The 16903-nt window shown below is 45.1% G+C and overlaps 1 protein-coding gene across 1 annotated transcript; it reads right to left on the bottom strand.

Moving 5' to 3' along the window:
• Window positions 1-3459: 3459 nt before the first annotated feature.
• On the bottom strand, window positions 3460-15341 carry LOC143280341 (Ig-like V-type domain-containing protein FAM187A). The gene is made up of 7 exons (XM_076584976.1): window positions 15136-15341; window positions 13628-13874; window positions 11813-11956; window positions 6876-7091; window positions 5389-5507; window positions 4775-4930; window positions 3460-3631 (listed from the first exon to the last, which is right to left on the bottom strand). Exons 1-7 carry the CDS (start codon window positions 15339-15341, stop codon window positions 3460-3462), a joined length of 1260 nt encoding a protein of 419 aa, XP_076441091.1.
• Between the last annotated feature and the right edge of the window lie 1562 nt (window positions 15342-16903).

Raw genomic sequence — 16903 nt, forward strand, 5'->3', positions numbered from 1 at the left:
CTCTCTCTCCTTCTCTTACACACACACACGCGCGCGCGCGCGCGCGCGCGCTCGCGCACACACAAACACAACACAAAGGAATTAAATTAATATGAACAGAAAACAGGTCGATACATAGCACACTTCTTATATGCTTGTGTGTGCGTGTGCGTATGTGTAACCGTGTGTGTGTGTGTGTGTGTGTGTGTGTGTGTGTGTGTGTGACGGTGTGTGTGTGTGTGTGATGGTGTGATGGTGTGTGTGTTCGTGGGAATCACACTGAACAGAAAAAATACGAGCATCAATGGCCGTAGGAAGGGAAAGAACCCTCTTCTCTGTTTTCAACAGCGCCATACGGTTGCTCTCCCTCTCTCCTTTGACGCAAATTCTCTCTCTCTCTCTCTCTCTCTCTCTCTCTCTCCACCCCAGAACTTCTCATTTCTCAATTCTTGCCCGTCTAAACCAGGATTCACTGCAGTTTTCCGTTAAAAAAAAAAACAAACAAAAAACACGTGCTGCTATGGTGCTGTTACTATTATCTTTTCAAACCAAAACAGGATTTCTTTTCAATGTACACGTTCAACAAATCTCAACCCTGAAATGAGAACCGAAAAGTTTGTTCGGGCACCCCCAAAATTGCAGGAGAGAGAGAGGGCAAGTGGTCCTTTGAATTATTGATGAGCTGACTGATAAACTGGTAAGACTGATCATCTTTGTTTCCAACCGCAATTCAGTAAGCAAATGGGATATTTTTCTTTTTATCTGGCCATTGCCACCTAGAGGGACTGAGGACAAAGGTGTTATCAAAACCTAAGGAAGAATTTTTTTTTAAAGGGGGGGGGGGGAAGAAGAAAATAAAAATTTTACACTTCATCATACGTGACAGAGCAAAGACTATCTCTCTTCATCAGTGGTAGAGGATAAAAGTGTCCATAATAATATAATACAGGAAGAAACACTGAACAGAAAAAAATACGTCAAAGAGAATGAGAGAGGTGTGGGGGTGGGGTTCGGGGGGCAGGTGGGGGCGAGGGGGGCAGCTGGAGGGAAGAGGTGCGTGGGCTGAATTACTCAAGACAAAGAAATAAAGTTCTCAGGGGTTTTTTTTGGGGGGGGGTTCCACAGACAGCTGTCTTCGACAGAAACTACTGTTAGTACATTTTGTAATTAAATGGTGTAGCTGGTTTCACCGAACAAAACTAAAGCAATCCCAAGATGAATAAGTCAAAATCAAGAACTGTGAGCAACACCTTGACTTGTGTCAGTCGGACAACAGCCCTTCACTGACCAGTATACTGGTCAGCAACAGTCAAAGGGTTAACTAAACGACCCTTCTTGTATATCGCAGCAATTTTTTCCCCCTTGAACACCAGTCCTGAATGATTGCCTGGACAGATCTGTTTCAAATTTCAACCGGAGACGCTTGTGGTCACAGACAACATTGTCACTACGACTGACCAGGACTTGCAACATCCGAGCCAGCGATTTGTCAAAGACGCCTGTGACTGACAATGAAAAGGTTTTTGTCGTTGAGTGATGTCCCATCGTCCAGCAACGTACGTACCACGTGTACAGGAAACAGGTCATCTGATCACACTGCTACAGGAGGGAAGAATGTTCAGTATACTTACTGGCTGTCTTCGTAAAACGTGTTCCCATATATTAGAGAGGACTCAGACAGGGAAACCGAAAGAAAGACAAACAGACGAAGGGTGACGGAGAGAGACTGACAAACAGACACTGAGACCTACTGAGAGATGAAAACAGGAAAAGGCAGAAAGAGAACGAAGAAGATGGGAGGGGGTTCAGGGGATAGGGAATGGTGTTGAGTTGTTCCCGAGAAAAAGGGAGTTAGTGTGAGAGACGATAAACGGATTCAATTACCGGTAGGTAACGACATGTAATAACCAATGAACGCGAAGCAGACTAGGTTTCAGAAAGGACGTAAAATCCCGTCACAGAAAACAGAACGAAAAGTCACAGAAAACATTCTCTGTGGGCTAGTGTAAGAAACAAATAAGCTTCCTTTACAACTGTATTTTATCAAAATTAAACTGACTTGCTGAAACATTCAGTGTTTGTGAACAGCCGTGCATCTGGCTTTAAAACTCATTAAACCACTTCCTTCTAAATACTAAAATAGTTTCTAACTTTTTCATCTCATTAATCAATTTCTATGAATCAAATTTCAAATAAATTAAAGACCGTTTTTCCATGAACGTTGATCTCTTTGTTATTGGTATCGCTAGAAAATGTACACATCCCACTCTGGAAAAAAAAAAATCACACTCGTTACCCGACTTTCATGCATCGCGTGAATTTTTTTCTATCTTTTTAAGAGCACACACCGGCTACACAGAACAAAACCTATGCAAATTACACACGAAACACGCACACAAAAACACAGTTTGTGTTTCAAACATAACTTGACCTTTAAGAATATCGTTCATAGAATAGTCACTTAATTGCCATAAAATAATCACCAGATAGCCCAAGCAGCTGCAAGTGCTGAAGAGGCTGGGAATGGAGCCAGAGAAAGGAGGGGCGGAGAAAGACACACTTGCTGTGGCATCTGCAGTCAAGTAATATCAGTCTGCCATTTTCCTGCTGATCATCACAGAAATAATTCATTTCACCGTCCCGGGTTCGAATCACGGTGACGGCGCCTGGTGGGTGAAGGGTGGAGATTTTTACGATCTCCCAGGTCAACATATGTGCAGACCTGCTAGTGCCTGAACCCCCTTCGTGTGTATATATGCAAGCAGAAGATCAAGTACGCACGTTAAAGATCCTGTAATCCATGTCAGCGTTCGGTGGGTTATGGAAACAAGAACATACCCAGCATGCACACCCCCGAAAACGGAGTATGGCTGCCTACATGGCGGGGTAAAAACGGTCATACACGTAAAAGCCCACTGGTGTGCATACGAGTGAACGTGGGAGTTGCAGCCCACGAACGCAGAAGAAGAAGATTTCAACGTTCTCTCCAGAAAGAAAAAAAAAACTGTTCGAATCCTTCCACCCGTTTACAGGAGGGTAAATTCCATCAAGAATGCCTTCATGAGAAAAAAAAAATTCCAGTGCTTCATTTCATCATTTTCCCAGTAGTACACGGAACCTTTTGGAGATTAAATAGGTGGTGTTGCACTGAAGCGACGTGCTCTCCGTGGGGAGAGCAGCCCGAAGTTCACACAGAGAAATCTGATTGTGACAAAGAGTAATACAACACAATACAATACAATACAATTCTTTGATGTAATGAAAAACTTGTACACCGTAACAGTTGTCACTCTGAGGTCACAAATAAATCAGTTCCATCAGCAAGGGCAGCCATTTTGCTTCGACCTAAGATCTGCATACCAAACATCGATATCGATTTCATTAACACGCAACGTCGTCATTCTACTACGATCGAAGACCAGAAGCTCAAGAGAGCAGCAAGCCGTCTAAGACTTGGAACAAACAGTTCCCTGTCGTGCATCACTGAACCCTGCGTTTCTGGCCGCCCACGAAGATGCAGCAGCAGGCGATGAGAGTGGCCAGGATGGTGATGCCAAAGCCGGCGTAGGTGATGTAGTTCTTCATCTGCTCGCTGAAGCCGTCCACCACCATCACCTTGATGGCCACCACGTGCCGCTGTCGCTCCCAGCAACTGTTGTCACCACCCAAAACCAAACTACTGCCTGTTAGGAGTGGCACACTGCTCAAAGCTTTCTGGCTGTGTGTCGCATGCGCACGCGCTCACGCATGTGTGTGTATGTGTCTATCTGTTTGTCTGTCTGCGCGCGCGCGCGTGTGTCTGTGTGTGTGTTGAACTGATATAACGTATCAGCCACTACGTGTAAGAAATAGTTTTTGGTTATTGTTTGTATATTTTTATAAGGTGAAGATGTTATGAAGCACCGAATTTAGTGAAACAAAATGTGACCAGTCCATGTTACACTTTTCACGTTTTTAATTTTCTAAATGATAAAAGAAAGCCGTTGCCATGTTGGCTGACTAGCTCATGTTTGTTTTTGATAGATCTGTGTGAACAAGATTTCACGTGGCGTAAAGTACTCTGGTTGGTAAAATAAACTTATTTGAGCCATGGAAGTTTGCCGTTAGCGAACGTTGTCACGGCTACTGACTTTCCATGAAATGGAACAGAATCCGACAGCACAGTACAACAAAGCACAATACGGCACAGCACAGTACAGTACAGCGGAGCAGGTCCCACTCGCCTATTCCCGTTTCGCCTACTCTTTGATCCACAATCGCCCCTTGAGAGTTGGACTCTACACCTACCAGCCGTCCCCGTTTCGCCTATCCACTCTCTCTAGTTCTCTCCAACACACATACACACACACACACACAAAGAAGAAGAAGAAAGTCATATTTTGTTTCAAAGAAACACACACAGAGGCAGACACACAGAGAGCAACTGAGTACATTGACGAACTAGTAAGAACAGGCGAATCGGGAAAAGGGCAAATCGGAACGATTAATGACAGAACGCCCAAATACAGTACAGCACTAGTCCAGTACAACGCAACACTAGTCAAGACACAACAACAAGACCACAACGGCAGCACAATACAAACAAAAAGTGCAAGCTACACACAGACTTGGCCAGGGGCACAGCTGATGGCACATGAAACAAGACGAAGAAGAGCAAGCAGCACAAAAGCAGCACAACACAAAGTGCAAGCTATAATAGACAGGGGCGGACTGTGGCTGTGGAGGGTGGGGTGGGGGTGCGAGGAGGGGAGGGGATGTGTGAGAGGGCTGGGGGGGTGGGAGTGGCACCACTGACTTGTAAACGGCGGTGTCGGAGAGGAGGAGAAGGGCGATGTGCAGGCGGTTGGCGCTGTCCACCCACACCCTCCCCGCCGTCTGCCGCCGGATGGACAGCGGGTCCACCCGCCGCTTGCCCCGCATCCAGCGTACCCCGGACCCTCGCACCACGTCGCTGAAAGGAAGGAAGGAAGGAAGGAATGAAGGAGTCCAGAGTATTTCTTCCCTTTGTTTGTTTGTTTGTTCGTTTGTTTGCTTGTGTGCTTGTAATGTGTGAGATGGAGGGAGGAGGACACACACACACACACACACACACACACACACACACATATACGTAAGCACACACACATACATAAGCACACACACATACATACATACATACATACATACACAAAAACACATGCAAACACGCACACACACACACACACACGTACACACACACACACACACACATGCGCGCACGCACACACAAACACACACACATGCAAACACACACACATTCAAACATACACAAACACAAACACACACACGCACGCGCGCGCACGCGCACACTCTCTCTCTCTCTCTCTCTCTCTCTCTCTCTCTTACCATACTTAACCTTACCTCCCACTCCCCTGATCAAAGGAAACCCACCTGCACTGCAGAACAAGGTGTTTGCCTTCTGGTTCGAAAATGACACGTCTCTTGACCATGGTGGGGATAGGCGGCTTCTCGTTGAGGTTGTAGAACCTGCCCGATGGCAGCACTTCCACCTGCACGGCCACACGTGTGAGAGTTTGGGGTCGACATGGATGGCAAAATATGTGCTCGGTGTGTGTGTGTGTGTATTATGGGGTGGTGGTGGGTGGGGGGAGGAGGGAGGGAAGAGGGGGGAGGGGTCTGTGTGTACGTGTGTGTGTTGTGTGTGTGTGTGCTCAGTGTGTGCGTGTGCTCAGTGTGTGTGTGTGTGTGTGTGTATGTGCATGTGTGTGTGCGTGCGTGCGTGTGTGTTTATTTGCCTGCTGTCCATGTGTGTGTGTGTGTGCGTGCGCATGTGTGTGTGTGCTGTGTGTGACTGCATGTGTGCGCACATGCTTATATAAGTGTGCGCACATGCTTATATATGTGTGTGTACGAGTATGTGCACATGCATTTGTTTCCATACAAAATAGATTGCCTTTTTAATCTGCAGGTGGAAATCAAACTGCTTTTTAAAAAAAACAATTAAGCTGGAAACGTTTCCTTCATAATTATGTACTAATCACATAACAGTTTACCACTTATATTAACCTGTCACGTGTTGAAATCACACACACACACACACACACACACACACACACACACACACACTGACTTCCTTGCCATCATTATCTGTGACAACCACGCAGAAAGACTTGGGTGATGCAGGACTGGTTGCAGGTGACGTTCAGGGTCTGAACACACACACACACACACACACTCACACACAACACACACACACACACACACAAACACACACACACAACACACATAACACACACACACACACACACACACACACACACTGACTTCCTTGCCATCACTGTCTGTGACAACCACGCAGAAAGACTTGGATGATGCAGGACTGGTTGCAGGTGACGTTCAGGGTCTGAACACACACACACACACACACACACACACACACACACAACACACACACACACACACACAACACACACACACAACACACAACACACACACACACACACACACACACACACACACATTGACTCCCTTGCCATCATTATCTGTGACAACCACGCAGAAAGACTTGGGTGATGCAGGACTGGTTGCAGGTGACGTTCAGGGTCTGAACACACACACACACACACACAACACACAACACACACACAACACATAACACACACACACACACACACACAACACACACACACATAACACACACACACATACTCACACACACAAAGATACATAAACCTCCTTGCCATCCTTGTCTGTGACGATGACAGGAGGAGCCTTAGTGGGGTAGGACTGGTTGCAGACGGCTGTAAGGGTCTGATCACACACACACACACACATACACACACACACACACAAACAACCACCCCCATCCTCCCACTACACCTCCCACCCACACTCCTACACACAAAAGATACACCAACCTCCTTGCCATCCTTGTCCGTGATGATGACAGGGGGAGCCTCGGTGGGGCAGGACTGGTTGCAGACGGCCACCAGGGTCTCCTCGTAGCGGCGCCTCACCGGCCTCAGCAGACGGATGCGGGGAGGGAGGGCGGTGGAGTGGCAGGGCACCCCATCCGGGTACAGCAACACCATGGGAAAGTCCTTGGGCTTCACCGGGTCTGTGATGTTCAGCTTCTGGTGGTAGAACGAACAGAAGACAGAACGCTGAATACTTTATCGTATCTCCAATGAGGGTTCAGTTTCTGGTCGTAGAACGGAACAGAAGACAGACCGCTGAATACTTTATCGTATCTCCAATGAGGGTTCAGTTTCTGGTGGTAGAACGAACAGAAGACAGAACGCTGAATACTTTATCGTATCTCCAATGAGGGTTCAGTTTCTGGTGGTAGAACGAACAGAAGACAGAACGCTGAATACTTTATCGTATCTCCAATGAGGGTTCAGTTTCTGGTGGTAGAACGAAAAGAAGACAGAACGCTGAATACTTTATCGTATCTCCAATGAGGGTTCAGTTTCTGGTGGTAGAATGGAACAGAAGACAGAACGCTGAATACTTTATCGTATCTCCAATGAGGGTTCAGTTTCTGGTGGTAGAACGAACAGAAGACAGAACGCTGAATACTTTATCGTATCTCCAATGAGGGTTCAGTTTCTGGTGGTAGAATGGAACAGAAGACAGAACGCTGAATACTTTATCGTATCTCCAATGAGGGTTCAGTTTCTGGTGGTAGAACGAACAGAAGACAGAACGCTGAATACTTTATCGTATCTCCAATGAGGGTTCAGTTTCTGGTGGTAGAATGGAACAGAAGACAGAACGCTGAATACTTTATCGTATCTCCAATGAGGGTTAATTCAGTTTCTGATAAAATGGAACAGAAGACAGAATGATGATTACTTCAAATCTCTCCAATGAAATGCATTGCTGGGGTTCTTCTTCTTCTTCTTCCGTGTTCGTGGGCTGCAACTCTCACGTTCACTCGTATATACACGAGTGGGCTTTTACGTGTATGACCGTTTTTACCCCGCCATGTAGGCAGCCATACTCCGCTTTCGGGGGTGTGCATGCTGGGTGTATACTTGTTTCCATAACCCACTGAACGCTGACATGGATTACAGGATCTTTAACGTGCGTATTTGATGTTTTGCTTCTGTATACACACGAAGGGGGTTCAGGCACTAGCAGGTCTGCACATATGTTGACCTGGGAGATCGGAAAAATCTCCACCCCTTTACCCACCAGGCGCCGTCACTGAGATTCGCTGGGGTTCAACTTCTAACAAAATGGAACAGAATACAGAACGCTGAATACTTTATCGTATCTCCAATGAGGGTGAATTCAGTTTCTGATAAAATGGAACAGAAGACAGAACGTTGAATACGTTATCGTATCTCCAATGAAATACATCGCTGGAGTTCAATTTCTGACAAAATGGAACAGAATACAGAATGCTGAATTCTTTATCATATTTCCAGTGAGACAAAGTGCTGGGTCTGTGACGTTCAGCTTCTCGTAGTAGAATGGCACAGAATACAGAACGCTGAATACTTTATCCTATCTCCAATGAGGGTTCAGTTTCTGGTGGTAGAACGAACAGAAGACAGAACGCTGAATACTTTATCGTATCTCCAATGCGGGTTCAGTTTCTGGTGGTAGAATGGAACAGAAGACAGAACGCTGAATACTTTATCGTATCTCCAATGAGGATTCAGTTTCTGATAAAATGGAACAGAATACAGAACGCTGAATATTTTATCGTATCTCCAATGAGGGTTCAGTTTCTGGTGGTAGAATGGAACAGAAGACAGAACGCTGAATACTTTATCGTGTCTCCAATGAGGGTGAATTCAGTTTCTGATAAAATGGAACAGAGGACAGAACGCTGAATAATTTATCGTATCTCCAATGAGGGTTCAGTGTCTGGTGGTAGAATGGCACAGAATACAGAACGCTGAATGCTTTATCGTACCTCTAATGAATTAAATTGATGGGGTTCAACTTCTGACAAAATGGAACAGAATACAGAACGCTGAATAATTTATCATATCTCCAATGACATAAATTACTGGGTCTTTGGGGTTCAGCTTCTGATAGTAGAATACAGATACATAATACAGAATGCTGAATACTTTATCATAACTCGAATAAGATAAATTGCTGTTCAGCTTCTGATAAAAGGGAACAGAACACAGAATGTTGAATACTTTGTTTTATCTTCTATGAGATAAATTGCTAAGGTTCAGCTTCTGACAGAATGCCGGGAACAGACGACAGAATGCCGAACACTTTATCAAGTCTCCAGTGAAATTAACTGCAGGGGTTCAACTTCTAATAGAATGGAACAGAACTCAAAAGTCCCGTGTTTGTACGAAAATCTTTGTTTAACTTACACGAAGTACGTCTTGACGCAAAGCGAACCGCAAGCAAAACGGTGACAGTTTTGAGCGAGTTCTGTTCATGTGTTCACGAAGCGAACTCTTTTTAAGGTCAAGGTAAATATTTGTGTCGGGGATTGTTTGTCTCATCAGAGCCGTTACTCTCCGTCTTCACGCGCTCGTGGTGAACTGTGTAGGTTGTCAAACGATATATGTGTTCATTTCCATGTCTTCCTCGTTTCGCAGATTATCACAGCCCACATTTTTGTATTGTTAATGTCACTGAAATCTTATATTGCCATGTTTGTTCAGCATCTATAAATGCGTCTCACTTTGGTGAAGAAAGAGCTGCATTTCTTTTTTTTTTTAAACTGAAAAATCCTAATAATGTTTGGATATTTCATTAAAGGCTGAAATGACATCCGTCACATGACTTGTATGTCTGTATTGTCTTAACATCATGTCACTGCCAATATTGTCTGTTGCATGTCTCCATGACACTTTTCTTTCCTCGTTTTCTGTCCATCTGCAGGTAGCCCTGTTTAATGACCACAAAAGAAATATGTCGTTGAATGAATGCAGGATTTGTGGAATGAATGGATGAGAGAAGAGGAACTGAAGAAGGAAAAAAAAACCAGAATGGAAAAGAATACACCATTCGCGGTCTAATGGAGGGGGAGAAAATACTGGCTGATTGAGGGAATCAATACCACTTCCTATGTGGATGCGTTACCCAAATTAGGCCAACACAACTCACACAAGTGCCATGCTGATGCCTGGTACCCGGAGTTTCACAGGTCTAGTGGATGGGGAGAGAATACTGGCAAAGTGCAGGGATTTAGTCCCCATTCCTCCAAGGCGAACCCGTTACCATTAGACTAACTACACTCCCACACACATATCCTGATGACACACGTGACATGACACTGCCTTTATCACTAGGACGTCACCTGTCTAACGGAAGGGCGGGGAGAAAAATACTGGCAGAGTGTGGGCATTCAATCCCCACTTCCTAGTAGGCACACGCGTTACCATTAGGCTACTAACACTCCCACACACAGACCTTGATGACACAAGTGCTTACCATTAAGCCGCATACACTCCCACACATAGACCTTGACGACACAAGTGCTTACCATTAGGCTACTAACACTCCCACACACAGACCTTGATGACACAAGTGCTTACCATTAAGCCGCATACACTCCCACACATAGACCTTGAAGACACAAGTGCTTACCATTAGGCTGCATACACTCCCACACACAGACCTTGACGACACAAGTGCTTACCATTAGGCTGCCAACACTCCCACACACAGACCTTGACGACACAAGTGCTTACCATTAGTCCGCCAACACTCCCACACACAGAGCTTGATGACACAAGTGCTTACCATTAGTCCGCCAACACTCCCACACACAGAGCTTGATGACACAAGTGCTTACCATTAGTCCGCCAACACTCCCACACACAGACTTTGACGACACAAGTGCTTACCATTAGGCTACGAACACTTCCACACACAGACCTTGACGACACAAGTGCTTACCATTAGGCTACGAACACTTCCACACACAGACCTTGACGACACAAGTGCTTACCATTAGGCTACGAACACTTCCACACACAGACCTTGACGACACAAGTGCTTACCATTAGGCTACGAACACTCCCACACACAGACCTTGACGACACAAGTGCTTACCATTAGGCTGCCAACACTCCCACACACAGACTTTGACGACACAAGTGCTTACCATTAGGCTACCAACACTCCCACACACAGACCTTGATGACACAAGTGCTTACCATTAGGCTGCCAACACTCCCACACACAGACTTTAACGACACAAGTGCTTACCATTAGGCTATGAACACTTCCACACACAGACCTTGACGACACAAGTGCTTACCATTAGGCTACGAACACTCCCACACACAGACCTTGATGACACAAGTGCTTACCATTAGGCTGCCAACACTCCCACACACAGACCTTGATGACACAAGTGCTTACCATTAGGCTACGAACACTCCCACACACAGACCTTGATGACACAAGTGCTTACCATCAGGCTACGAACACTCCCACACACAGACCTTGATGACACAAGTGCTTACCATTAGGCTACGAACACTCCCACACACAGACCTTGATGACACAAGTGCTTACCATTAGGCTACGAACACTCCCACACACAGACCTTGACGACACAAGTGCTTACCATTAGGCTACCAACACTCCCACACACAGACCTTGATGACACAAGTGCTTACCATTAGGCTACCAACACTCCCACACACAGACCTTGATGACACAAGTGCTTACCATTAGGCTACGAACACTCCCACACACAGACCTTGACGACACAAGTGCTTACCATTAGGCTACCAACACTCCCACACACAGACCTTGATGACACAAGTGCTTACCATTAGGCTACCAACACTCCCACACACAGAACGTGACGACACAAGTGCTTACCATTAGGCTACCAACACTCCCACACACAGACCTTGACGACACACGTGCCGTGACGCTGCCTGGTCCCCGGGACATCACAGGTGTTGCAGGGCCCCCAGGAGGTCCAGGAGGTCATCAGCTGCAGGTTGTGATCCTCTAGCACTGTGGTATTCAGCACATGGTCTCCCTCCTTGACCTGGCTGGCCATTGCAATGAGCACAGAAGGTTACACTGACTGACAAGTAAACTTACTGTGTGTACGTGCCAGTGTGTATGTATGTGTGTGTGTCAGTGAGAGTGTATAAACGTATGTGTGTGTGTGTGTGTTTGTGTGTGTGTGTGAGTCTGTGAGAGTGTGTAAATGTGTGCATGAACGTTCATCAACATATGTGCACACATGAACACACACACACATACACACACAGAGAAACAGAAAGCAGCCGGGTTCCACAGGACGGAGACTTCAAGGTCTAAGAGATGCAACTCTAATTGCACTAAACGAGCTACTGTGTTTGGGTTCCCTCCCTTGCATCAACTGCGCACCGACCCCAAAAAACACCTTGTTTGAATATCTGCACGTGCGCACGGATGGTGTGTGTGTGTGTGTGTGTGTGTGTGTGTGTGTGTGTGTGTAGTGTCTGCATATGTGTGTGCGTGTGTGTGTGTGTATGTGTGTGTGTGTGTGTGCAGTGTCTGGATGTGTGTATGTGTATGCGCGTGCATGTCTGTCTGTCTGTGTGTCTGTGTCTGTGTGTCTGTGTATAGGTATACGTATGTGTGTGAGTGTGCGTGCGTGTCTGTGTCTCTGTGTGTTGCTAAAATTGGTTACAATCTGTTTCAATGTGTGATCGGCGGTGGGTGGGACAAAGAGCAGGGAGATGGAAGTATTGTGGAAGGTTAGTCATACACTAAGTATAATCAATACAATTTTGAATGGATACAAGTATATGGTACAATTCTTTTTCTTTATTGCTACAACTGAACTGTGTACGTTTAGTCACAGGTACAACTCATCCTAAATATTCTATTAAAAAAAGAGAGAAGTACAAAATCAAGAAATAACACAATCTCCATCCGTGATTCAATAATTACAAAAAACAGCGACCATTTTTATTATAAATAATACCATCATTATTAATATCATTACATTCCGATAATGATGATTCAGGCTCTGAAGCGCTTTGTGTTCAAGCGAAGGTCAGGCGTCTGCTACATTTTTTTCTCCGAAGCAGATGTGTTGCAGCGCGTATGGATGTTCTCACACTTTGACACCTCAAAACTAAAACTGACAGTGATAATGGAGACCACAGTAATGATGGTTGTGGTGGTGGCGGTTCTCAACATCATTATATATATCATCACCACCATCATCCAAGTAGAGATTTGGCCTAGTCACAGTGGAAACGCATCAGCTTAGGAAGCGAGAGAATATGAGCGCTCGGGATCAAACCCCACATTGGCCAGTATTTTCTCCCCCTCCACTAGACCTTGAGTGGTGGTCTGGACGCTGGTCATTTGGATGAAACAATATACTGAGGCCCCGTGTGCAGCATGCACTTAGCACACATAAAAGACCCGTGGCAACAAAAGGGGTGTCCCTACCAAAAATTCTTTGAATCCACTTTGAAAGAAAAACAGTTACACTTTTTTGGGCAGGTTTTGTTTTAATGGAGGGCGATGCACTGTTGCTACAAGTTTTTCCTGAAGACAGCAGCCTGAATTTCACACAGAGAAATCAGCTGTGACAAAAAGTAATATGATACCATACGATACGATACAATATGATACAACACAATACAACACAACATGACACGACTGAATACAATACAATACAATACAATCAGCACTGTAAACTCATGCCACAGACCATCTTCTGTCGTTCGCGGAACTTGACATCCACCTGGTAGATGGCCACGTAGTTTCCGGTGCTGTCCAGGCAGGTGTACTGACCTGCATCCTCCAGCTGAAGCTCCCGGATGGTCAGGGACCCCTGGGCAGCCTGTTTCACCCGCTTCCCACCCACGCCACCCACCAGAGGCCCCAGGGTCGAGTCCGAGCGGCGCACGTGCTGCCAGATGGCCTGCTGGGACAGCTTGTCGCGGTCAGGGCGCGAGCTGTCCGGGAGAGGAAGACACGGGGTGTGGGTGTTAAGATGGTGTGTGTTTATGTGTGTGAGTGAGTGTGTGTGTCTGTGTGTGTGTGTGCGTCTATGTGTGTGTGTGTGTCTCTGTGTGTGTGTCTCTGTGTGTGTATGTGGTAAATCTTGGAGCGATGAAGAAAAAGTGATAAGAAACAGACTTGAGGATTTGAAGAGAAGCCTGATGATTGTGTGTGTGTTATAATCATCATGGAAATTTGTTTAGCGCCTTCCAACATTCAAGGCGCTTTACAGTTTCTGCAAAACGAAATACCAAAGGAAAAATACTGTAATATGGTATGATGTATGACGCAAAAAGATAACAACAACATATCACACGTACCCACACACACACACACACACACACACAAATGGGTGCGCGCACACACGCACACACACATACAAATGTCCTCGCACGCACACAGACACTGACACAGACACACACATGCGCACGCACAACACGCGCGTCCATGCACAAACACACACACACACACTCCCTCCCTCCGTCCTCATGCACACACATCACAATCAAGTATCAGTCTGGATGGAAATGGCACGTTCTTGAATGGAGGGAGGGGTTGGGCTTAGTCATAGTAATGGGTAAAGAGATATGTTTTCAGGCCTGACCTGAAAGACTCCAGGGACTGCCTGTGTTGGAGAGAGTATGACAGAGAGTTCCAGAGCTTAGCTGCTGAGAAAGAAAAGACTGGTTGGCCATGCTGTTTGCGTGCATACGTGTATGTGTACTATGTGTGTGTGTGTGTGTGTGTGTGTGTGTGTGTGTGCAGGTGCGCTCTAATGCCTGGTCGTAAGCAATTTTTTTGTATCTGTGCAAGAGAAGCGTAAATGTGTTAGTAAAAATAGTGCTGGGAAGAAACAGTGGCTCTACATGTGTCAGTGGATGTTTGTGTATATTGAGAGAAAAACATTTGGCAGCATATGCGTGTATGTATGCGTGCGCACGTGTGTGTATGTGTGTGTCCCAGTGTGTGTGTGTGTGTGTGTGTGTGTGTGTGGCGCGTGTACAATGACCCGTATGAAGCAACAGATCTAAACCTAACTTTGAATGATCTAATATATTCAGTGAAACGTTCAGTTCAATTCAGAACAGAGGCTGCTCGACAGACTGGCAAATCAACAGTTTTTCCATACCTCACGGTGATCTCACTTCTTCCACTCTCCCGCAATCAAACCATACACGAGCAACTAAATTGTCACGCACAGATCTGCAAACCTACCAGACGGTGCATTTCAATGTGACTCGTTCTCCCTCAAGAGCCATGACGGCATGGACTGGCTTTTGTTTTCCTATCTGTTGTGCCCAAGCTTCTTCAAAGCGCTTGGTCACGCATTTGTAGTACTCCTGGAACACTTCCGAAGCTTCTTCTCTCGACAGATCCCAGACAGCACCCCCGCTCTGTTTGCCTCGCATTTTCTTCCACATGTTTTTCATTCTGTCTCCGAATCCTCGTGGAAATCTTCTGGAGTTCTTAGACGCTTCTGAATTAGCGTCAGTCGAATTTCTTGACACGTTTGCACTCGTTTCAAGAAGAGATCTAAAGGTAATTATTCGCTCAGATACGCCTTCTACTGTCGTATTTCCTGCATTGACGGTCCCCGAAGAAATGGAAGCACTTCCGCAATGAATTATTTCAAACAATAATAAAATAACCAGCGTGGATTTCATGTTTACTCAGCTACCTGTGTTTTTAAACGCCCGGTCGTTTATATTTTCCTCTTTTTCTTTTCCCAAACATGGAGATTGGTTTGACATTATTCATTCTCCGTCACATACGATTTGACCAGTCACGGGACAGCTTTCTGACATTATTCGGCCAGCCAATGAAAATTGCTCAAGCAACTAAAGCGACACCCTTTGGCTGAGATGATTCAAAATCTTATTTTTTGAGCGCCTGTAGCAGCTTTGAAGAGAAAGAAAAATGTCATGTAAAGGTTGATTCAAGCACGTGTTTGTGTGTGCGTGAACTGTATTTGTGTTTAAAATCACAGGGACACCTGGGCAGCATCACTACATATCACCTCACTTCACAACTGCTTTTTTTTCATATCTAAATATACATTTACTTCTTCATTTTTTAAAATTATTGGTTCCTTTTTTTCATATTAAAATATTCATTACTTCTTTATTTGTTTAATCTTTTTTTCCTCTTTTTTTCTCAAGGCTGGTCAGGCATCTGCTTAGCAGATGTGGTGTAGCGTATATGGATTTGTCTGAACGCAGTGACGCCTCCTTGAGCTACTGAAACTGATAGTGATACTGCTGGGCAGATGCCTGATGAGCAGCATAACATGATACGCCTGTTAGTCCTTAGGTGTATGTGTGTTTATTTGTGTACCTATATATATATATATATCAGAATGGATTTCACCAACAGACTTTTGCCAGAGGACAGCACTTTTGTTTCCATGTGTTCTTTCTCAATGCACAAATGCTTACTGCACACGGGACCTTGGTTTTTCGTCTCGTTTGAATTACTAGACACTCAGGTTGATTTTCCAGTCAAACTTGTAATCTAATTTGTGCTTTTTAATTTTACTTCTTTTTTTCCCCATTTTTCATGAAAAGCTGGCTGTTGAACAGAAGCTGTGTGTGTGTATGTTTGCACGTGCAGCAAGTGATTTTTTGCATAATACTGTGCAATTTTTACTATGTCCTGTAAAGGTTCATTCCGTTTGACCTTCACACTGATTCATGATGTTCAGGAAACTGTTACGGGATAATTATGTGCTCCCAAGATTGCTAGCACACACACTCAAACCATGATTCTGAGGTGGGGCCTTCTCACTGAGTAGAATAATAATAATAATAATAATGGATACTCATATAGCACACTATCCAGAAATCTGCTCTAGGTGCTTTACAAAAACGCTTTTGTTAACATAAAACATTATTTCTATGTTACATACACACACCAAAATGTGACTACACACACACACACACACACACACACACACACACTGCATACATACATTTTAACATACATG

This window comes from Babylonia areolata, chromosome 3 (genome assembly GCF_041734735.1).
Source record: "Babylonia areolata isolate BAREFJ2019XMU chromosome 3, ASM4173473v1, whole genome shotgun sequence".
Classification (NCBI taxonomy): domain Eukaryota; kingdom Metazoa; phylum Mollusca; class Gastropoda; order Neogastropoda; family Buccinidae; genus Babylonia; species Babylonia areolata.

Coding starts and splice junctions, on each gene's coding strand:
- LOC143280341 (XM_076584976.1), bottom strand. CDS start 15,341: ATGTGGAAGAAAATGCGAGGCAAACAGAGCGGGGGTGCTGTCTGGGAT. Junction 11,957..13,627: donor TCCGCGAACGACAGAAGATG/GTCTGTGGCATG, acceptor ATGGCCAGCCAG/GTCAAGGAGGGAGACCATGT. Junction 7,092..11,812: donor ACGGCACGTGTGTCGTCAAG/GTCTGTGTGTGG, acceptor TTCTACCACCAG/AAGCTGAACATCACAGACCC.